Source organism: Sceloporus occidentalis, unplaced genomic scaffold, assembly GCF_023333645.1.
Source record: "Sceloporus occidentalis isolate IW3139 unplaced genomic scaffold, rSceOcc1.0.p SCAF_72, whole genome shotgun sequence".
In the NCBI taxonomy this organism is placed as follows: Eukaryota; Metazoa; Chordata; class Lepidosauria; order Squamata; family Phrynosomatidae; genus Sceloporus; species Sceloporus occidentalis.
In genome coordinates, this window is record NW_028317052.1 from 787,081 (window position 1) to 811,409 (window position 24,329).

At 37.9% G+C, this 24,329-nt stretch overlaps 1 protein-coding gene across 1 annotated transcript in view; it reads right to left on the reverse strand.

Annotated features, from left to right (window-relative positions):
• Positions 1 to 805: 805 nt before the first annotated feature.
• Positions 806 to 24,329, reverse strand: part of LOC149286053 (CTP synthase 2) — a 42,933-nt gene continuing 19,409 nt past the window's right edge. The window contains exons 10-17 of the mRNA XM_089494387.1: positions 23,289 to 23,383; positions 18,339 to 18,401; positions 17,288 to 17,331; positions 10,897 to 10,993; positions 10,166 to 10,221; positions 6,142 to 6,238; positions 4,755 to 4,899; positions 806 to 851 (exon numbers count right to left, since the gene is read on the reverse strand). Coding sequence (XP_089350513.1) covers positions 806 to 851; positions 4,755 to 4,899; positions 6,142 to 6,238; positions 10,166 to 10,221; positions 10,897 to 10,993; positions 17,288 to 17,331; positions 18,339 to 18,401; positions 23,289 to 23,383 — 643 coding nt within the window. The remainder of the gene's footprint in view (positions 852 to 4,754; positions 4,900 to 6,141; positions 6,239 to 10,165; positions 10,222 to 10,896; positions 10,994 to 17,287; positions 17,332 to 18,338; positions 18,402 to 23,288; positions 23,384 to 24,329) is intronic.

Sequence of the window (24,329 nt, forward strand, 5' to 3'; positions counted from 1 at the left end):
GTAACAAAGTTAATACTTTACTGAAAAGCTGGGAAATTTGTTGCTATCATTAGCGAGTCACTACAGTGATGGACTATGGAATGGTTAGCCTTTGAACATTCTTAGGGTCGGCTCCTTTAAAAATCCGAAGACTTGATGGTAAATTGTCACGTGTAAAGTGTAACAATCAGATCTCATTAAAAGGCGTAACTGTTTGAACTGAATTACATTCTATATAAAATCTGGGCTGTACAACTGAAACCAATCATTGTTCCAATTTTAAGAAATTACTTTGCTTTTCTGGACGGTAGCTTTTACCTTAAAATCTGTTTCCCTTCATTTCACTTAAGTGGATTGCGAAAATAGTCAACCAACTGTCTGGTCTCCGGAAAAATGTACCAACAAAATTGCTTAGTTTCATGCAGCACTAATGCTTTTTCTCCAACTGTACTTACAATAATATGCTCCTATGAAACCAGTTAAGCTACAAAAAAAAAGGAATAACAAAAATCACTATAAACATCTATGAACTTTATGTACACACAGTCCAGTGCATTAGGTACATTTCTTGTATCTATCAACTAAACCTATCAAGAGTGATATAATAAAACAAAAGGTACCAGATCATGCCATTTTCAGCCACCTATTCATGTGTGCGTATATGTTCGTGATCACGAAGGAGTGAAAGTCTACCCAGTGAGGTTTCTATTATACATCAAGCAGATAAGGAGTAACACAGCAAGCATTTTTGCATTTATTTCCAAATTTCATTAGTAAATTTTGTCAGAATGATGTCATCTTCGTTACCTGGTGCTTATTCAATGTGCTAATTGTCCGGTGCGCTTTCTTCACTGAGGTCACTATAGCTGTCACTGCGAAAAAAAAGCAAGAGTAGTAAAATGAAATATATGATCTCCTTGTACCGGAAGTATTTCATATTAGTCTTTTCCAATTTTTACCTCTATGATGAGTGAACATGAGCCCACTACTTATTAACTGTGTTACATGAAATTAGTTTCAGTATATATGCACCCCAAACCCATCTGGAAGCTAAGGCTGGAACAATATAGCCATTAAAAAATATATATAATAATAAGTTAATTCCCGTATAGAGGAACCAGCCGAGGGGGCATGTTTTTTCTTATTCCTTATTAACATAATTTCTGGGGTTTGGGATCCAAGGTAATATACAGATGGCAAACGGGCAACAGGAGAGTTAAGAGAGCAATTCACAAGGAGAGGGTAGCAGTGAAATTAAGAACAAAGAATGGTCATGGAGATGCAACAACTATAGCTGATTATATTCAAAGAAAACCACACGTAGCAAGACGATCATACGGTGAGATAAGTAAAAGCTTTAGGGACACAGGGACCCTGCAGGCAGACATAAAAACACATCATGGTTATCTGAACCACAGATCTTCGGCTGGAAGAACCAGCCATTCTGCACTACAACGTATAAGACTGGAGAAACTGGGTGATGTGGATGGCGATGTGAGTTGCAGTACAAGGAAGAGGTAGAGAAGCAAACATCACATAGAACATGTATTAAGTTATGTTTATCAGCATTCGGCTGGATTGAACAAAAAATGAATAAATACAAATGAATGTTGTAAACCCAGCAGTATACGACCAATCTATATCCGATTAGAATTTAATGTGTCGCGTTATATTCGGTGCAGGATAGTAATTGTGGATAGCTTTTGGTATTGCATAAATTGAAACAAATGCATGAAACGAAATGTTTTGTAAACCATCTTCAACCTTATTTCTTATATGAGGAAGGTGTAATTCCAGCATTTCTTAAAGGCACAATACAAATGTTATATTTCAGCTGCAACTGAAAAGAACACAGAACAGCCAGATTGGGGCTTCTTTCAACACCACTGATTATGGAAGAAAGACGAAGCAAGCTTATACAAAACAAGACCTCCAGGAGATATTCATCATAGCTTTTTTTTCGCCACATAATATTGCTTAACATTCAGGCTGGCGCTGGCTCAGCATTGTCCGGGATTCAGGTACTGTCCGGATGCTTGGAAAGGAATTGCGTGCGGCTGTATGCTTCGTACATTAAGTACGGTGCATTAAGTGTATCCTAAGCTCTGGAGACAACTCTGGGGGAGACAAATGCATCTCCACATTAACTGAAAGCATCTTGACTGGCCTTTGTTTTGGAGCTCATCGAGGACTGCTAAACCAAAGTTGGCAGTGAGTTCTGCATGCGATGAGCTAAAAGGAGAACCGTCAATGCCTTATAAACTTTGACCAATTATTTTACTTGGTATTCTGATTGATCAGGAATGATCATAATTTGGCTTTTGTAATAAAAGGATCCTCATAGGATTAAATGCATCTATCATTATCCAATGACCATAATGGCAGTTTCCATTTACATGTAAAAATGTGTATTTTATGCCAATATGTTTTTTTTCATCTAAAATGAAACTCCTAAAATTCACCTGCCCATCTGTAACACATATTGGTGTATCACCATTTACCTACCTCTGTGGGCAGCAGCAGAAAGAGATAAAATGACCCAGTCTTGTTTTAGATTAGAACCCTCTAGAAAAAACTTCCCTCCTGTACTTTGTTACAATCTAGGTGGGACTTTATAAGGCTTAGTGAAGTCGGGGAGTTGAAACTGCAACTGACCTGCAAACTCTTGCTTTAGTTGAAAAAAATCCATAATGAAACCAGGAATTCATCTACTTTATGACACAAGAGATTTTCATTTGTAATATACAGACATTTAGAATTCTGACACATCCATTGGTAGAATAGCTTTCTTTTAGGAGGGTAGACAGACAAAAATAAATAAATGATTGACATATAGACCCAGATGATGAGGCTGGAACTCACATAAAGCATTCACAGAAAATGTATGCCATGTATCAGACTGCTATCAGAGGGTAAAATTTTTTAATCCTATTTAAAAAGAATAAATATATATATATATATATATATATATATATATATATATATAGTTTAACACAGGACTGATTTTTTTCTTTATTATGAAATCTGCTTCACTTCTGTTCTCCAAAAATATTTTAACTAACATAATTTCAGGCCATGCAACGATGTGCTAGCTAGACAATCCCTTAACAGAGTTTGATATTTCTGCAACAAACATACACAGCTTGAAGCCGACGGTGTGCAAACAGAAGCGTGCAACATGAACACACTTGTGTAGTGATATACTTACTTTCTTCTGGAGAAACGAAAGCATGAAAATACAGATAACATAGCATTAGAGGTCTTAATATTTGTAAATATACTCACGTTTCAGTAACATTTTGGGTCTCATACCCCTAGCATTCCAAAGGGTTAACCCACTAACTAAATTGGAGCAGCTCAATATATATGAATCTCAACACAATTTAACCTGAAATGCCTATTTATTATACCATCTGAAAATCATAAATCAATTTTAATAACACAAGCAATTAGCTATTGATTTTTTCACTGATTCTTAGCACTAAGGCTATTAAATTAATCAATAAAAGCCAGAAAGAAAGGATTACTATTACAACAGAGGATGCAACTAAACAACTGCCATGGACAGGATACACTACTTTCTTTATTTATTTACCAGCCTTAATGGATAAAAGATATGCAGCTGCACTTTTGATAATTTTGTTAATGACGTCTATTGGACTTTTTCATTTTGTAAAGTAGGCTTTTTCAGAGTTCAGTCGATCAATCCATGAAACCATCTCTCTCCAGTGTCACGCTATTTGACGTTTTAAGATGATTTATTTATATTTGAAGTGGTTTATGGCAGCTAAAGGGAGTTTCTCAAAAGTTTACATTCATACACTATGAATTGTGAATTTGTCTGCTTCCCATGCACATGAAAAAGCCTAGACTTATTTATTCTCTCCCCGTTCACACCAGCCATATTACAGTTAAGGTTCGCAGCCCGTTGTTCTTAGGCTGTGTTTACCAAAATTTACCGAATGTGTCCTCTAGTCGCCAAAGCATTCTCCCTTTAAGGATGCAGGCTGACCATAATGGACCTGGGCATTGTGTGTTGTAAATTCGAACTCCAACAACACCTGATAGAATGCGTTAAGAAAAATGATGTGGTATATTTAGAAGAAAAATATCAAAGTGACATCTTATATTCTTGAAATGCTGCTTGGAAAAAGTTGGTGACAGCTTGCAAGAGAAAGGCCATTTTCTCAGTTTGTAGCAGTATGTCTTAACGTGTGTTAATGTTATTGTCAGTTTTGTAACAATGTTATTGTTATTTTTTGCTCTCTCTTATTGTAAAGCAGGGCCCTCTTCCCCTTTTGTACCACTTTATTATTGTTTGTGGTTTTAACTTTACCCTTTCGACTGGTGCTATGTAAATAAATCTAATGTAATTTAATCGTGCTATTGGCTCTGATGCTGCCTGTAAATAAAATGTGATGTTAAAATAGTTAAAAACAAAATTGTGTAATAAGGAAGAATTCCTTCCAAAGTGCTAGTATTTTAGTAAAAGTAACTTTCTGAATGTTAATTACGAACAAACGTACTCTTAAAACTGAGATAAAATATATTTGAATCATTTTACAACATTTATGTCCCAAAGCAACTGATCTTCAGATTGGCATGATAAGAAGATTTGACTTTAGTCTACTATATCCACAGAATTGAATCCTCATAAGGTCTAATGTGAGTAGAGACTACTATTCTAACTTATAACAGCAATTTACAGTTACGATACGAGCAGAGATGCCACTGAAATACTGTATAGCAATGTACTTGTAGAAACTCATTGGTACCTTGGAGATAATTTACAGCCACTCTGGAAGTATGAAGCCAGTTTCCCAGATGCAGCCAACATCAAACCAAGATAAGGAGGAGAAGGCTTCATGGGTCGGGAGGAAAACTCTGGATGGAACTGCACACCGACAAAATATGGATGATCTGCACAACAAACCACAGGTACACACTGAAAACATTGCAGTGATCCAACAAGACCTGACAGTTATTTATCTTTAAAAAGGAATGGGAAGCAAAGTCTAGATTTTACACAAATCATCAAAGAAATGGGAGCAGTGTTTTTAGTGGTACAGCAGATTAACAATGGGAGTTCTAACATCTCAGGGAGGGATCATGTCATTGTCCGACAGGAGGCAGAAACACATTTCTCATACATTGAGATGTTTATGAAAGTATTATCGCAATAGGAAAGACAAGAATGAAAACACCCAGGTTACCCAAGGAGCTTTTATAACAATGATCTTTAATTTTAAGTAGCAGGAAACACTTCAATCAAGGGCACAAAAACTTTCAAGGGTTGTAATGCCAAATAAACACAATGGTACTACTCGAAATAATGTTGAAAGTGGTAAAGCATAAAATACAACAAAATCTAACACATCAATGCATAGATTAATGGTCTTCACGCATCACATGAATGAAGAGGAAAAATAGAGTTCTGCTAAAAGTATGGGATTTAAGTACATACATATATGCTACTTTGTAAATAATTCTGTAAATTTGTTTGCCGCACTGTACTGTAAAATAGAATACTTGGAAAAAGCGCCAGATCCACTAAAAAAAATAGATAAAAGCAACAATTTGGGTCATCTACACTTCCAGGAAAATATATTTCTCAGAGTGAGGTGTATTTCATTGTTCAGTAAATCTCTACTATACACTTGGGTATTATTATCTAAATGCGTCAGAGTGAGAGCAGCCACCAGTAACTTCCAAAAGATCCTCTATAGAATAGCACATAAACTATGATTGAGGTTCCTCAATCTGTAGAGATTTCCCTCAACATCTATTTTTATATGGAAAATTCATCAACTCTACAAACATCAGATGTTTAACTGTCTAACCTTCCATTACTCTCTCACTTTCATGAATCTCTCAATTCAAATCTCATTTTGCAACAAGAGTTAATTTCTGTACAATAAGTAGCACATCATCAGCATTTAGAAGTCAATCAATAACACGGCACTATCAATATCCACATATCTTCTAAAATGTGCCTTATCCACTTCATAATTTGTGGTTTTCCAGCTAAATTACTAATGACAAGTCACTGCCATCCCGGTCCTTAAAAATGATGCATACAAGAAATATCTTGACTTTATTTCATCTAATTGAGAGAAAATATTTGGCATATTGCAAATGAATGAACGAATCAATAAAAATCACCTTGAAGTTCAATAATTTCCATCCTTTGTCCTTCAGTGTCATGTCCAACAAACTTTAAACCCTTCTCCTCAAACTGCTGAGTAAGCTCTGGATTTACCTAGGAAGATAAGAGAGAAAAATATGCTACAAAAATAGTTAAGCCATTGATACAACACAAGTAATGTTTTTGATACGAACTGGAGGATATAAAACTATTTTTAAGCCAGACAGACACCGTTAGAACACTTGCTGCATATGACTTTAGTAAAAACCTAAGAGGATTAAAAAACTTTTAGGATTAACCGTGTGGGTGTCAAAACAATAAATTCCATTCTTCATGGTATTATCAAATTTGATTCATTTCTAATTGCTAAATGTAGTATTTAGTGAATACATTTTGGAGGCTGGAACCACACAATATGTTACACGATAAGTTAAAGCATTGTGATACACGGGAACATCCGACCGTTATTACAGCAGCCATCCTGGAATAATACAGAACTGGGAGATACAATTTCATTCATATTACTGCCTCTCAAAGCATATAATATCTCTTATATCCAGCAAGTTCATCCACAGAGGAAAAACACAGTATATGTTTGGACAATTTGGTGGAGTTTCAAGGTCCAAGTGCAAATAGTGAGCCTATTTTAAAAAGTGCTGTTAACTATAAAAAAAGAGAGTATCAATAGTCTTCTACTCAATACATTCAGTGCAGGTTCGTGTACTATTATATTCTCTCTGATCCTACATCACATGTGATTAGTTGAGCTCAGCAATTTTGACAAAGGTCAAAGCGAAGTAATGTACTTTTTTTCCATTATGTTTTTTTCTTCTGAATCTTTAACCCCTTAAGGACCGGCCATTTTTATTATTAATATTGTTTTTGTACTTTTTGTGACCATGGCCATTTTAGCATTTCTGTGTTTGTGTTTAGCTGTAATTTTCATCTCTCATCTATGGGTACAAAGTATATATTGTTTCTTTTCAGGACAAGAAGGGCATTCTTTAGATACCATTATTTTGATCATATCATCTAATTTACTATAAAACAAATGATAAAAATAAACAAAATATGGTATTTTATTTGAAAAACCTTTCTCTGTTCTAAAAAATACTTCTAAATTGATTCTAAAATTTGTCCTGCGTTATAGGGCAATAAGTACAAGTAGCACATTTATATTACAAAACTATTTTTGTTTTCAAATCTGGTCCATCTTGTGCATGTGTCCTATTTGGGACATGTCATCAAACCATATATGTTTGAAAACTAGACACCCTAAGGTATTTAAAAGGGTGGTTCTTGCACTGGACAGAATGAACAGATTACTCTAAATGCTCTTTTGACATATATAGTGATATAAAGAAAGATATTACCAGGCTCCATGTTTTATGTGCTGTCGGAGCAATATGAATTTGGTTCCCTGTATGCTTGTGCCTTTGTTTATCTTTCTCTGTTCTTTGTATTTATCCTTTCCCACCATGTACCTCTGTTTGGTTCCTACCTGCCACAGGTAAGCACCTTGGTTTTTTTTGTTTTTGGAAGTTTGCTTTTTGGTTTAGGGCTACTGTTAGGACTTGTCTAATGTGAAGTACCGTGAAAAAAGAGGTGGCAAGCTTACAGCTTATTGCCACATGATGAACTAAACTATCACGTGTTTTACAATAGTGTTAGGTCCTAGAGCTAGGCTGTGTATTTCTTTTCTATTTTTGTTTTTGCATTATGCTAGCCTGTGTCCCTGTACTTGCCATCTGGATCTGCCTAGATAACTGTGCCCTCAGACCAAGCCTGAATACAAATCTTGCAGACTGAATGCAACTCCTATACATACTGGAGTCCCTCTCACAACACCAGCTCCCCCATGGGGCTTATACACATACACGTGTGTATATATAAAGACTCACTGGCCACTTTATTAGGTACACCTGTTCAATTGCTTGTTAACACAAATAGCTAATCAGCCAATCACATGGCAGCAACTCAATGCATTTAGGCATGCAGACATAGTCAGTACAAGTTGCTAAAGTTCCCACCAAGAATCAGAATTGGGGAAAAAAGGGATTTAAATGACTTTGAACTTGGCATGGTTGTTGGTGCCAGACGGGCTGGTCTGAGTATTTCAGAAACTGCTGATCTACTGGGATTATTCCTGCACAACCACTCATGTTTCAAAGAGAATAGTCAGAAAAGGGGAAAATATCCAGCGAGCGGCAGTTGTGTGGACAAAAATGCCTTGTTGATGTCAGAGGAGAATGAGCAGATTGACAGAGATGTCAGAAAGGCAACAGTAACTCAAATAACCACTCGTTACAAGCAAGGTATGCAGAATACCATCTCTGAAAACACAACACATCGAACCGAAGCAGATGGGCTACAGCAGCAGAAGACCACACCGGGTGCCACTCCTGTTGGCTAAGAATAGGAAACTGAGGCTACAATCTGCACAAGTCTGCCAAAATTGGACAATGGAAGACTGGAAGAACGTTGCCTGGTCTGATGTGTCTCAATTCCAGCTGTGACATTCAGATGGCAGGGTCAGACATTAAAGCATGGATCCTGCCTTGTATCAACGGTTCAGGCTGGTGGTGGTGTAATGGTGTGGGGGACATTTTCTTGGCACACTTTGGGCCCCTTAGTACCAATTGAGCATCGTTTAAACGTGACAGCCTAGCTGAGTATTGTTGCTGACCATGTCAATCCCTGACGAATGTTTCCAGCACCTTGTAGAAAGTATGCTACGAAGAATGAAGGCAGTTCTGAAGGCAAAAGGGGGTCAAACCCGGTACTAGCAATGTGTACCTAATAAAGTGGCCAGTGAGTGTATATCCCATGAGTTTTCAGTCACTTTATTAAATACAATTAAGATTGTATTTGCTACCCTGATAAAAAATAAAATATATTGGAAGTACAATCCAGAAGCTGAAAAAGGCAAAGTTATTGTTCAAAAGTGGTGTAATCCTTATTAGACACAGCTGCTAATGCGTACTGTACTATAAACAGTATGTGATGGCACACCTGAGGCAAAGCTCTTAGAAGATAAAGCCTAATCTTTTTACTGTTTAGCAAATCAAAGTGGAGAGGGACCGGTGACTTGCTGTTGAAATTTCTTCTATAGATATAGAATGTGTGCGTGATTGGGGAAGTAATAATTGGGTGATCAGATGAGATAAGGTGATGGTCAGGATACAAACACTGTCGAAAGGACTTGTGCTCTGATCATCAGATCTTTAGCCCTGATTAAAAATTTTACGCAAAGTGTGATTTATAAAGTTACCCCATCTGTCGTGTCCATACGCACTCTTAATGATATGTGTAAATTAAATTACCAGTCTTTATACTTATTTGTGATGCAGATGTGGTACCAACACAGATGGAGAAAAATAGCAAATATGTGTACTTGAGATGATCGACTTTCTATTGCATGATTGTTGTTGTTTATACATTGGTGCAAAAGCAGTTTTGTTTGTTTCCCAATTTGTATGCCTTTATAAATCACCTAAATTACTTCAAAAATATTTTCAACAATACATACCATTACCAGGACAGAATATAATTTTTGCTCCCAAATATTTAAAGCAAATCTCTTTTTTTGTTGTCAATAAATTCTAAAACCTCAAAATTTTAAAAAATATAAAAATCTTTATGCGGCGCATAACACACACATGGCCCCAAAAGCAAATATATAGGTAACCTCTACAAAGAAAAAACTTGTATATAAAAAAAAGTATATGAAGAGATACGCTTTGAGAATAACAGACCATTCTTTACCTAGTACATGGTATAAAAAAACAAGGTACGCAAATAGAAACGTACCAATAACAAAGCTATTTAAAGCTCTCTAAAAATAGAGCATCTCCCTAGGGTTATGTACTAAAGGAGCTGAGGGCACTTAGTAAAAAAACAACAAAAAAACAGTTTTATTAACACTTGATGTGTTTGGTAGGAAAATCTAGAACAGGTAAGGTCAAATAATACATAGAATATAATGAAGACTGGGTAGATTAGACATGCGTTGTATTTGCGGCGTATCAAATGAAGACATACCTCATATCGGTGTCTATGACGTTCCTCTACAAAATCAGAGTTGCTGTACAGCTTTCCTAAAAAGGGAGTTCAAAATATAGGTGTAGTTTAACATAACCTAACTGGAACTAATGAGAGGCTGATGATCAAAGGGATGGGTCGCCCAATGTTCGTCAGTCTACAAAGAAAACGCACCAGTCTCTGCACCAGAAGGGGCTGTGCAAAAGAACTACATGTCAGTAACAGCTGGACATGACAGCTACCTTCTTTAAAGTGGATCTATCGTCTTTCCCAATTCCTACAAGTTACAGTTCGTCACAGTAAACGTATGTACAGGGTAGAATCAGCAATAAGGACCTACGTGGAATCCACCTTATTTGAAATACTACAGAAGCAGCCATCTAAACCTCCCGTTCCCTGCTTTTACATGATTACTCATCATCATCATTAAGTTATTGCTGATTATTGCTAATTACCCCCACATCTGCTGTTGTGGTGCAGTCGAGTTCGCTGCCAGTATACACGTCAATGTAATGTCACCTTGACTGCAAACTCAATGGATAGGAGCAGCACTTTTCAAGACAACAACACATTACATATTTGAGGTCCTGCACAGAATCCCGTGTTTTATAAAGCGGAACGTGGCTGCATATTTAAACAGTTACACTAAAACCTTAACTCCAATACTACTTGCTCTCCCCTACAGTACACTTCTGTATGGAGGAACAGGTTACCAGTCTGTCGGTACTTACTTATAATGGAAGAATTATTGTTAAAGACAGTCTTTCTTTTTCCCAGCCTCATCGTGCCACCCATATCCCCAGGGTGATGTTCTGGCATATCAATAACCTGCAAGGCACAAGCACATTATAATGTTTAATGTACAGCGATAGTTCAGTAACAGTGTTACTCACACAAGAGGCCAATGCTATAAAGTGCACCGTTTTAAAGATGTCTACATAGAACTTTAATTGACAGCTAACAATTTCAATGTCACCTTTTATCAAATGATGTGCAGTCTACGAGTAAAATACCATAGATCTGAACTTGCATGTAGTCAATAGAAAGTGAAGCAAAAGCAGCTAGGTGTCCACAGCAAATACGGTCTGAAGCATTTACTCTTAAAAATGGTTTAAAGATGCCTCCGGTACACCCAAGATAAGGAACGCAAAAGCATCATTCACACATAAAGTATTGTCATTGATGGCAGATAAATGGACCAGCCTCCCAGCAAAGGTGGTAGAGTTTAACACAGTAAAGAAATTTAAACACACATGAGATAGACATATGGCTTAATATAAGACAAGACCAAGGACTAATGACATGAAGGAGAACACTAACAGACTAGATGGGCCAAATGGTTCTTATATGCGATTAAATTCTATGTTTTTATGAGCCAAGGTCCGAGCCTTCCACATTATGCCTCATGTTCGTAACGCTTTTCTGAGACAGTGGCTTAGTTTCTTTTATGTTATCTCTGGCTTACGTTATTGTGGGACTGAGGCCTTTCTTTCAAAGTCTGAGGATTGCCAGCTTAGGTTTACAGTTTTCATTTTCTTGCATATAATTAAGATGTGACAACATAATGACTTAATCTGCATCATAATTATATTGTTATGCCTGTATTGACTTAAAATGTAAACACCTGTTGCTGTCCACCCGAGGCATCCTGTAGGTGCATGGCTGTTAAACGCTCCTTGGGTAGACTTAGTAGGATTTTAACATCATGCTTTCAGTGAATAAAGCCCAGAGCGCTATATATTTTCTCTCAGTGCGCTACCCCTCTGCAGTTGGGGTCGCCACTTAAGTCATAGGTGTCCTGTCTGCCTGCCAATGCAAGCAAGAAGCCTTGGCTGGTAATGTTGGTATGCAGCATACCTCCCAAGTGTTCCACTTTAGGATGGGCAGTCCCTCTTTGGGCCTTAAATCCCCCATCCCGCTTTCCTCTTCTGATGTCCCTCTTTTATATTATATCAGAATGCTTGGTGGGTATAAGCCTATCCCAATGTTCTCCAGCCCTAAATGTTACAACGGTGCGTATAGAAACCGCAGAACATGCTTGTATATATTAAACCGTGTAAATAAAATACAGCACTCTTCTTCTAAATGTCTAGAAGGTCCTGTTTGTAAGATTACGATCTATTTAAACAATAAATTAATTTACTTTTTAGGGCATAGTAGCCCCCTGTAGTATTTGTACCTTGTAACGTTTACATCGTTACATTTGGCTCATGCTGTTGTAAGTGTAAAGTCTATAGTTTGTTATGTAGCCCCTATGGAGATGTAAAAGCCGTTGGCACTCCCTCTTCTGTCTCTTGCGCTGCCAGCATTACCCATAGGTCAACCCTCAGAAAGTGTCAAGGTCTCAGATCATAGCCGCACTTTAGTTTGGATGAACAGTGTTTCGCCAAGTGTTCTGTTGCTATAGATCAATTGTCAGTTATAAATCCCTTGACAGCTTTCATCCTGTGGTGTTCTCAGTAATGAGGAAGCAGCGACGTCAGATGGGATTTATTGCTTGTGATAAAAAAAAGAACACTGTAACATACATCACTAGGGTCTCTTCGCTAAATCACTGTAGACATAGTTAAAAAAAAATGGAAATTATATTTTTCATTCCCCCTTGGATTTCTGTCCTTATCATCTGCTTTGGTAAGAATGCAAATAACTTTTTATTTCTTCATTTTGTAAATAAATTTTGCTCCGTTCTGACAATTATTTGCTGTATTTATGTGCTTTGATGCCATTTTAGATTTAGACTATGTATTCATAGATTTAGCTGTTGCTCTAGAGCAGCACTCGCTGCTTTATTCCCTGTACCCTACATACTAATAGGTTAGGAAGACTCATTGCTCGTATTCCCTATATCCAGAAAAGGTCAAATGACTTATTACAGCCATGAAATGTCGGCTCCAACTCTACAGTTGGCCAATAACAGACCACACTTTGCTGGGCTTGGGACTTAAACATATGTCAAACAAACTGTATCTAAATCCCTTAAAGAACTGTGACATTCTGGATGCTCCTTGACCATATCTCTCACATCTATTTTCACAACATAATTATCATAATGTATTATTTATTTTACATGCAATCATTAATTAAAAAAATGAAATACTTATGTCACTTTTGGTGCCCTATGTAATTGCTGCCATTGCATTTTAAGTTGAGGTTTCTCTCTAAAATACTTATAGTAATCGATTAACAGAGGCGATACAATGTTTCTTGGCACTAAAAACGCACACAGAGCATGAGAAATAGGTTTTTCTCTTGGACAGAATTGTTTCTTTAACTGTGATATATGAAGCCACCCCGGCATCCTTGTTCCTTGCGGAGGACACACTGGTGTATTCTGCCTTCAGCCTACTTGGAGCGGCAGGTCAAGGGGGCTGCATAACAGGGGGCCAGATTGCTATAGGGTGATCAGGGTACCCACACTTACACTCTGCCACACACCCATACTGTATGTACACTTACAGTTTTACACACATTTATGTAACGGGTGTGCAGGAGTGGGGGTAATAAAGTTGTGGGGGGGCTTTTAAGGACAGATAGAGCTTTCTTTTGAGACCATTTTTTACAGACTTAACCCTTTGTTTACTGTTTAAAATGTAATAAAGGATGTGGCTTTATTGATGTTATTACTTTATTTTTTTAGGCAGACAGTATCTCTCTCTCTCCTCACTCTGTCTGATACAAGATCAAAGTGTGTCAGTAAGGAAGAGGGAGGATTTTGATAACTCCTTACTCACAGAACACTAAATTGTGATTGATCATGTGATTGATTTCCATAGTCATCACATGAATACATTTAAAAAACCCACCCCATCCATCCCTACAAATGTGGCGGCGCATGGCTGTGGATTGTGACATGCCCTTAGGCTTGTCAACTTCTTTATTTAATTGCTGGGAAGTAGTGGATAGCGTCACTCATGAGGCTTTCAGCAAAGCCACACTGCCACCGATTGTGGCGAAAACGCAATAAAGATGACCTCAATTATAGGACAAGGTCATTTTTTAGATTCCTTCTGGGGAAAAATGTGTCTTCTAATCAAATAAATATGGTATTTTAATTTTCTATAGCAGCAGCAGCAGAAACTGCTACTTCATGAAGAATTGCAGACATGGCGGACAAAGCTTTGGGTTTGTGCTTAGTTTGAGTTCTGAATTTAAAAGAGCAAGGCGGTGTATGGACAAGAACATTTTAAAATTGCTACCTACAGAGTTATGATTTTAGAAGAAAGATGCCAGCATATTGCCACGACAGCTGAACAAAGGCTGAAACAGAATGTTCTCACGTAAAAATAGGCTAGAGTATCTGATAGCCAAAGGTTAAAAAAATAAATTTCTGGCAACTGCAAGCAAAATAAAAAAAGAATGGAGACTGCGCAGTTAGATACATGAAAGGTAATTGAAAAGGACCTTTTTTAAACACCCGAACAGATCGGAGACACTGGAAAAACTAGCTCTCCGCCAATTGGCCACTGAAGTAAACCAAATACATTACCTGTTTTTTACAGTGTTTTGTAAAATTATTTTAAGAAGGTACATAACAAATTTGCTTTACTTTCTAACACTGGGATTGACATTCTGAAGCGCATTTAATTATATACACATATCAAAAGCTGAACTGGGAAGCTACATCGAGCCAGTCACAGAATGACTACAACGCCCATAAGCCTCACCATAATGAAAGCTATAGTTAAACAATAGTTGAGGGTTACCAGGATGCCTATCCTCGTAATACATTAACTCTGCCCTTGTGTACAGATTATATTCCTATACATAGTACAATATTATAAATATCTGAACATCTCCTATGTCCTATACAGCCGCTGATGAGTATCATGGACTATATGTGTTTTTTAAGATATTAGAGGACTCTATGAATATTAGACCCTCTGTAATGCAAGGAGACACGGTGGTACTGTATAAGCAACAGGCACAGAACTGAGAAACTTGGACAGATTAGTATCCAAGAAATGTGCAGGTAGCTTTGGTACTTTATAACGAAGAAGAAATCTTATTCTTGTTGCACATGAGGTCCATTTATGGTGCCTCAGCACGTCCATGCATAGTTACAAAACCCGATCAGCAGCTACTGCAATGCAATTATCAAAATAATCAAAATCCTTGCTTATCCTTGTCAAAATTCCTATGGCTCTACCCCAAACTCCCATTGGATAATTTGAGCCAAACAACTTTTGTCCATGTTATTTGTAAGCCCATCTAAAAACCAAATCAGTTTAGAAAACAGCACTGTGATACAAGTGATTCATAAAATCCTACAAGAACTGTAACTAATTGTCGTTTTAATAATGCTTCCTATGCCAAAAAAAATCAAACTGTACAATAAGTCAATTTCTAGGAACTCTAGCTATTTTCTATAAACATGCATGGACAGATTTTCACTCGCTAACTGCACGTATCCTTTTAACGTAAGTTCTTAACTGGTCTATGGGAATCAAGACTGACTGTGACAGATTAATGCCATGTGAAATTCTCAATATCCTGCGAGCAGAGGCATAAAATTGGATATGTTTCAGCAGCTGACGGCCAAGTGTCAATAAGTAACATAAAAATAAATGTTCCTATCCCACAAACCTGCAGAATAATGAGCAGTGGCATGGCTATAATTCATACTGAATTCGCTGCACATTGTTGAGGGAATATGGTATAGAACAACCTTTGGCTCATTGTCATTCAGCGGTGAATAAGAATAATTTACGATACAAAGTCTTCTCTGAATGTCTCCCCAGCATAATTGTTGGAACACGCAGGCATAATCAGCATAACATTATTGGTGTTCCCTCGATCATTTCCACTGATTAAAGGCAATACAAGAAAAAGCCAGCAGAGTGCTGGGTTATATCGCAGCAGAGAGAGGGAGGTGGTTCTGCCCCTTTACAGATATCTGCTTAGACATCATTATTGTGTAAGTTCTGGAGACCCCATCGTCAGACAGATACTGATATTCTTCAGAGAGTTCTAGAGGAGGATTTCTAGCTCTCATGCATGCTTGCAAGGTTTATCAAGGGCTGCCCCATTCATCTGAAAAGTCGATTTCCCGGCCCAGAAGTCCAGCTTCTTTAGGATGCCTACAACATTACACATCAATGCCCTTCCTCTCATATTGCTTTAGCTCGCCTGCAATACCAGCGTGTCTGGTCTATCCCTAACAGCGGCACATTTACCTCTCGAACTCCTCTAGATCGTAAGCTCATTTGAGCAGGACCCTCCTCAACTGTCATCTCTGTAAGTTATATACTACTTGTTACGTCCTGTCTAGCTAGTGTACAGCGCTGTGGAATATGATGGCGCTATATAAAACAATAGATAATAATACTAAAGTGGTGAATGGTTTGCAAGATGATGGGATATGATTGAATCACGTAAATACATAAAGGCATTTAACAAAGTACAGGCGGAAAGTTTATTTCAAAGGAGAAGAAATTTTAGAACAAGAGGCCATAATCTAAAACCAGAGGGGGAGATGCTTAGTTTACTTAGACTTAAGGATTGATTAAAGATTGAGTCGTTACATCAGGAAAAACATGCAGACTACAAGGGCCAGATGGTTCTTATTTGCAGTCAAATTCTGTTTGTATGATTGCCTTTTTACAGTTAAATCTCTACTGTACAATAGAACAACAGCAGATCTCTACAGACGGGGAGGAGAGGTTTCTTGCTCCCGCTGCAGAATTTTGCTCATAGCAGCAATACCCCTGAAAGTCTTTATGAAGCCCAATGGAAGCGGCCTCTGGGGCGGTCTGAAATCAAATAGACATGAAATTAAAGAGGCTGCCAGGCCATTTTTGTCACGGATCAGAGAACCTAATGATGTTTGCTTCACTCATACTGGCTGTCCACTAAACAAAAAGTGTTTTTGTTTTCTTAAAAACACATTTTAGGAGAAAAAGGGAATGAATTGAAATGGCTTGGGGTCTGGGACACAGTGACAAGAAGATGCTCTGGAGCTGCAAGCTTTTTCTAAAGGTATTTTCTTTTTTTACATTTTAACAGGTAAAGAATGCATATTAAAACACTTAAAAAAGTAATTAAGGTGCATTCGTTGTTGGTGAGGCTGCATAAGAACTTTAAATACACTTCATAGAGAAGCAATCCAGAACCAGACATACTCACCACTGGATTCTTTGTATTTGGATCAAATTCTGTAGAGTTTGCATCTTTTGGGGAAGAAACAAAACATAGGTAAACAAAAGTTAAATACTTAAACATTGAAGACGTTTTTGTGAACACACAGGTGAATTTTAAAGGGGCAATTAAGGCTTGACATATATTGAAAATGCAAGCCTGGCACTACATTTCTAGCCACCAAAGAGGCACAATTTGTTCAGGTATCCTCTTAGTTATTTTATGGAAATAAGATGGGCTTGAAAACCCACCAACTCTGCACCAGAATGATTTGATTTATACATAACTCCCATTAAGCCTATTAATATCCAAGGACAGCAAGTTATGATACTTCTCTGCCCCACATGATACATACCAATGTTTAAAACTACAGTAAATATATTTATTACTATGATGATGATCCACCTTGTGCTGTGTATATCATTGCTATATAACTGGGACCTCTTATTACTAATGTTAGCTGGCCATAAACTAGTCATAGGTGACTAGTTTGTGTCATCAACTTAATTGAGTATTAGAAAAGGATTACACATGTAAGTGGTTCCTACATTGGTTGGTCCTACATAATGTTCTGTGACATATCCTGGATTGGGCAAAAGCAGGGGGCAGATCTCCCTCTTGGTTTTCAGTCCCCCGCTGTGCCGAAGCTGGGAGGCCTCTGTAGACTACATTAAAAGGCACTGTGCACCGGGCCAACAAATTCAAGACATGAAACGTCATACAAAGTGTCGCATGAGGATGTGTGTGTGTGTAAAGATGTATCTGGCCCTACAGGGTAAAAACTGTCAAGCCCTCCCTTCCCTCACAGGAGTCAACCTCTCATAAAGCAAAATAATTGGTGACTAGATTAAATTGCTCATCATACTCTTTAGTGAATGAACATCAAATGTTTTGGAGATATTTGAAAAGGAAGAGCTGTGTTCCCTCTGTAATTTATGTGCCAGCACACTTTGTAAAATTGATACATATCCTCTAAAGGATTTCTCACTGTAACACCGTGTATTTAGCTTTTCACTCTGTGTGCTATAAAATATATCACCTTTCCAGTTCAAAGCACTTCTCGCAAACTCCACCACTGCCAACTGCATTCCCAAGCAGACTCCTGAAATAAAGAAACGTCCATTAGTCCATCTCCTTGAAACATTAAATACGAGACAGAATGAGCCTTTCAATTACACACTTACGAGAGTTCAATAACTGTACAATCAGGTTTATTTAAAAAATATGTATAATTGTTCTCCCAGTTTTAGCCACAGGATCCATCTCATTCCTGTAGAGATCATAATGTACCTTCTTGACTGTGACGAGAGAAGAGAAGCTATGAAACCATACGGAGGTACAGAGATGTCGCTTTCTCTATTTCACACTCAATATGGTGGGGATTTTTGGTAGTGTTTTCACAGAGTTTCTCGATGAAAAAAAAGTAATTAAGATACAGGTACAAACAGGAAGATAGGTTTCTTTATACAAAGCTACTGATTTGTTTCAATAATGTTAAATGTTATGATGAGTTATACAATGATTTTTCGAGGGTCAGATCAACGTTAAAAGAGGAAATGACAGGGCAAATTCATCCTTTGAAACCATTTTTAAGTATTGTGTATTCATTTTTATTTCATTGTTTATATGTTATTAATGTTTTTTTAGCACTGCCATAACATCAACTTCTATCAAAGCACTTTAGGCACATCATGCAGATTTCCCCTCATTTCATATGATCCCTCACTGAAGATTGCATTGGATTGTTCCTTCTGTAACAGACTAGGTAGAAGCCTGTGCTGCTTCTGTATGTATGTATATATATATATATATATATATATATATATATATCTACACCACCAGGGACTTTTATGGCATCACAATCTAAATTCATAGACAATAACATGTTGTTGGTCCCCCCTTTGCAGCTATAACAGCCTCCACTCTTCTGGGAAGGCCTTCCACAAGATTTTGGAGAGTTTCTGATAAATGGGAATTTTTGCCCATTTATCCAGTAGAGCATTTTTGAGGTCAGGCACTGATGTTGGACTGGCTGGCAATTTCCTTTCCAGTTCATCCCAGAGTTGTTCGATGGGGTTGAGGTCAGGGTTCTGTGCAGCCAGTCAAGCTCTTCCACACTAAACTCATCCAACCGTGTCTTTATGGACCTTGCTTTGTGCCCTGGGGCAGAGTCATGCTGGAATAGAAAAGGGCCTTCCCCAAACTGTTCCCACAAAGTTGGATGCATACAATTGTGTAAGATTTACCCTTTACTTGAGCTAAGGGGCCTGGAACTAGGAAGCTTGATTGATCACCCCAGAGAACAAATTTCCACTGCTGGACGTATTAGTATTGTGCATAATGATCTTCGTCGTGTGTGTAGCTGCTCAGCCATGGAATCCCCCTTTTAAGAAGCTCCTGACACACAGCTCTTGTGCTGATGTTGCTCCCAGAGGCTGTTTGAAACTCTGTAGAGAGTGATGATACAGCGGACAGATCATTTTCACACACTACGCTCTTCAGCACTCAGCAGCCCTGCTCTGCGAGTGTGTGTGGTTTACTGCTTTGTCGCAGAGCTGTTGCTTCTACTATAATAGCACTTACAGTGGACTGGAGCAAATCTACCACGGCAGAAATTACACTGACTTGTGGCAAAGATGGCATCCTATGACACTGCCATGTTTAAAGTCACTGAGCTCTTCAGTATGACCCCCTTGGCATTTTTCCTATTTTGTTGCATTACAACCTGGAATTAAAATGGATTTTTATTTTGATTTCATGTAATTGACATACACAAAATAGTCCAAAGTTGTGAAGTGAAATTAAGAAAATAACGGAAAAGCGGTACATGCTTATGTACCCCCACCCCTTTTGCTATGAAGCCCCTAAATAAGATCTGGTGCAACCAATTACCTTAGCAAGTCACATAGTTAAATAAAGTCCACCTGTGCGCAATCTAAGTGTCACATGATCTCAGTATATATACACTCCACAGAGCTGGGATTTATGGCAAGAAAAAAAAAGCCATTGCATGTGGGAGACTCCCCAAACATATGGAAGAAGGTATTCTGGTCAGATGAGAGTAAAATTCAACTTTTTGGCCACCAAGGAAAACGCGATGTCTGGCAAAACCCAACATTTCTCATCATCCCAAGAACACCATCCCCAGTGAAGCATGGTGGTGGCAGCATCATGCTGCGGGGATGTTTTTCATCTGCGGGGACTGGGAAACTGCTCAGGATTGAAGTAATGATGGATGGTGGTAAATACAGAGAAACCTGTGTCAGTCTTCCAGAGATTAGAGACTGGGGTGGATGTTCACCTTTCAGCAGGACAATGGCCCTAAGCATACTGCTAAAACTTGAGTGGTTTACAGGGAAACATTAAAATGTCTTGGAATGACCAAGTCAAACTGTAACTGAGAATCTGTGGTATGACTTAAAGATTGCTGTACACCAGCAGAACCCGTCCAACTTGAAGACGCTGAAAGCTGGAGTTTTGCCTTGAAGAATGGGCAAAAATCCCAGTGGCTAGATGTACCAAGCTTATAGACCCGTACCCAAGAGACTTGCAGCTGTAATTGTTGCAAAAGGTGGCTCTAGAACGTATTGACTTTGAAGGGTTAATAGTTATGCACGCTCAAGTTTTCTGGTTTTTTTGGCTTGTTTCTTGTTTGTTTAACAATAAAAAAAATATTGCACCTTCAAAGTGGTAGGCATAATACAAACTCCCAACAAATCCAGGCACTGTATATATCATACATTAGTCTTACATTAGTCTTTTTCATCTTGTTGCATCTAATTGTTTTGTAATTGGATTTTAATTGCACATGTGTTGATGACGAGTAATCTCACCACTCCCCCCTTTTTGTTGCCTTACTTAAGGGAAACAAATTCAGTGGTGAGTTATCTGTGATAAAGAGCGGGGTACCGCTTGAAACGCGTCAGATTTGGGGTTTCCTGTGTACTGGATGCACAGGTGTGAACTATGCTTTTTAATCATTAAGTAAAATAAAGCTGGAAGTTTTGTTTTTTTTCAAATGCTGGATCGATCCCTTTGTTTTTACTGTATATATCAAAACTATGTCTGCAACTTGATGTACCCGATACAAGACTACTCTGAAGTGCTGGTAAGTAAATAGGAGAGACCATAATGGTTCTTGTCTGGAAGCTCCTCTGTTTTTAACCTTCAAACGGTAAGAATCTGTTGCAAATGGGTATAATTTGGGAAGCATTTTCTCACTCTGAGTTATTTTGTAAATGTACCTTAATAACTGTCTAAAGGAAGAGCTGCAATGTAAAACATGTAATGTAGCAGCAAACAGAATATTGACACTGTTTTAATAGTACTTTGGCACAAGTATTAATCTTAAAGCAAGCTGGGGATGTTCCAAGGGCTTTAACGATTTATAGTAAAGTAAAAGTACTTACAAATGTGTGAGCGTGGATGATGTGAAAGATGTTGATTGTACACATACAATGCCTGTATATACACAGTGACGCTGCTGATGTTTCCGTTCCGCAATGTGTCGCAGCATGCTTTGTATGTGAAATGCATGTTTAGTCCCAATCAAGACAGTAATGCCCACTACTGTGTGTGTTATATCACAAGCAGTTTAGCTCTAAAGTTCAGTTTTATAGCAGTTTTATAAAAACGATTAAAAAAGCACAAAAATTGTAAAATCCTATTGTATTATAGTGATGCAACATCATAATACACTCTGCAAAAGTAATTATTAAAACATTTATTCGAGATGAACCTTAAAACATCATTCTCCCCCTAGTGTTTATAGTTGATTTTGAATAAATGTTAAGTTTTACTAATTTCTTTAGGTTTTTGTAAGTTTCAGTTTGGGATTTAATTCTGTATTCGTTCTGCTGAAAGTGTAGACATTGGCTTAGTGGTTTAATATACTCAGAAATGACTGGTGGTCTCTGTGACAGAACCCTCCATCACTGGGGTCCCTGGAGAGCCAGCCTCCTCCCTATCGACTATGGGCCCAGGCCTTGTAGAGACTTCTGTGTGTGGATACAGGGGTTCAGTCTGCTGATGTTCCCCATGTTTTAGCACTCAGAGTCTCAGAACTGTAACGTCAGCTGGACATCCTGTGGTAGGAAGAAGGCTGATTATCTGTACATTGTTAATTGTATAAGTGTGAAGTGTTTCCCCTGTTATTGTGTGAGTTAGCCCTTGTCTTAAGACCCCCTGTAGGTATGACTTGGTGTCACTGCTGCATACCTAATTATCCATTACATAACAGGTAGCTGTTAATCCTGTGAGCTCCTGTTATCCCTGTGTCCTGGCCATTGTCTGTCTCAAGCCGATTATATGTCTATCGTCATTCCACGTCTATGTCCCCAGTTAATGTCATTATTTATGTCTCGTGTCATCCTGTCCTTCCCCCAGATATTGTGTTGCAGGATTTGATCTAATTACTTCCTTCCTGCCATGGTAATTAGATTATGTGATATTTGTCTTGCCCCTTTTCTACTTGTGTATATATAGTTCTGTATTTGGCTTTAATAAAAGAGTCCTGTTTTCACCTCAACATGAGTGTTGCCTGATGTTTGGGGTGGGCTGTAGCCACACTGTGTAGCTAAGCTTCGGATAGCCACAGTGCCAATGCGGCTTCTGTGCAGCGACGTCCCTCCTTCTATCTACAACGCTGGTTCTGCCTGGTGCTGAAGGGGTTACTTGTTGGTGTACCGGCAGGAGGAAGCAACGTTTGGCGGGAGTACCCAGTCGGGGTACAGGTCGGTCCCGTCACAGTCTCGAGCGGTTGCTATTTCTGCATATATGATAGTATCGCTTTTGATATTGAGGAATCTTTTTGCATGGTGATAAAAATGGAGCAGCATGGAGATTCAATTTGTGATTGAACCACTTTCCATAACCACCTAAGCATCAGTGATCAACGAACAGGACTGGTGTGTAATGAAAACTCCTAAAACATTTCAATATATTCCACAGCAGCTAAATGTTTCTGATTAAAACGAGCTAAATGACCTACCAAGGAAAGGTATCTTCCTATCACGAGCCCAGGTTATTGCATTGATTTTGCCTTCTGTTCCTCGCAATCCAAATCCACCAGGGACCAAGATACCCCTAAAAATAGGAAAAGAAAATGAAGGATGATCACACGCAGCAAATAACAGACACAGGGAAAATGTCAGCAGACATCCTCAGAATAAAAAAGATTTTATTTCCTTATTATATGGAATTGAACGTTGAGATTTCAGGAGATGAACCATTTTATAATACCAACAGCTTGTAATAACTAGACTCAGCGTGAATATTTTGCATTGTTATTCAGACTTAGTTCATGTTTGTATATGATGATTGCATTGCAGGTAACATTGCTTTACATTGAATATTAAATACATTACAGCTACTGAACAATATGAATGGTCTAGCTGTAGGCAGTGGTGCATTTAGGATAGGAGGGTTCCCAGGGCATGACCAAAGACATCAGATTTGTTTGTGTTTTTTTGTTTGTTTTACAGAGATATTGGTCATTGCAGCAGTTTCTCTTTCACTAACTAATATTAAACATTCAAGAAAAAGTGATCTGTGCACTAGTATGAATCTATAAATTTCAACAATCTGATATCCCCAGATAACGAGGTTTAAGATTCAAGATAGCTGGTTTATTTATAGATTTATACTGGTGCACAGATCACATGTTCTTGTTTCTATAGAATTGAATTTTGTGTGTAACGAAGGGAAGCACACTTTAGATCTTTACTGCTGCAGATATAAGACGGGCGCTAAGCATTTTTGGACTTTTTATTTTAATATTTCACATTATCTGAGGACATAAAATTCTTCCTTATTATTTTAAACAATGTTAAGATTAAACACAGATATAACACATTGCTAAATATCAAAATAAAGTCACTATTTTAAAATTAACACCCATCACTAAAAATGCTTGGAAAATACTTTATTTTTGTTAAAGTAATCCAGACCCATTTTTATATCTAATGCACATAACAGAACGAAGCCCATTAAGGCCAGCATGTTCTGCGGATGGAGGTGATTCTTGTGACAA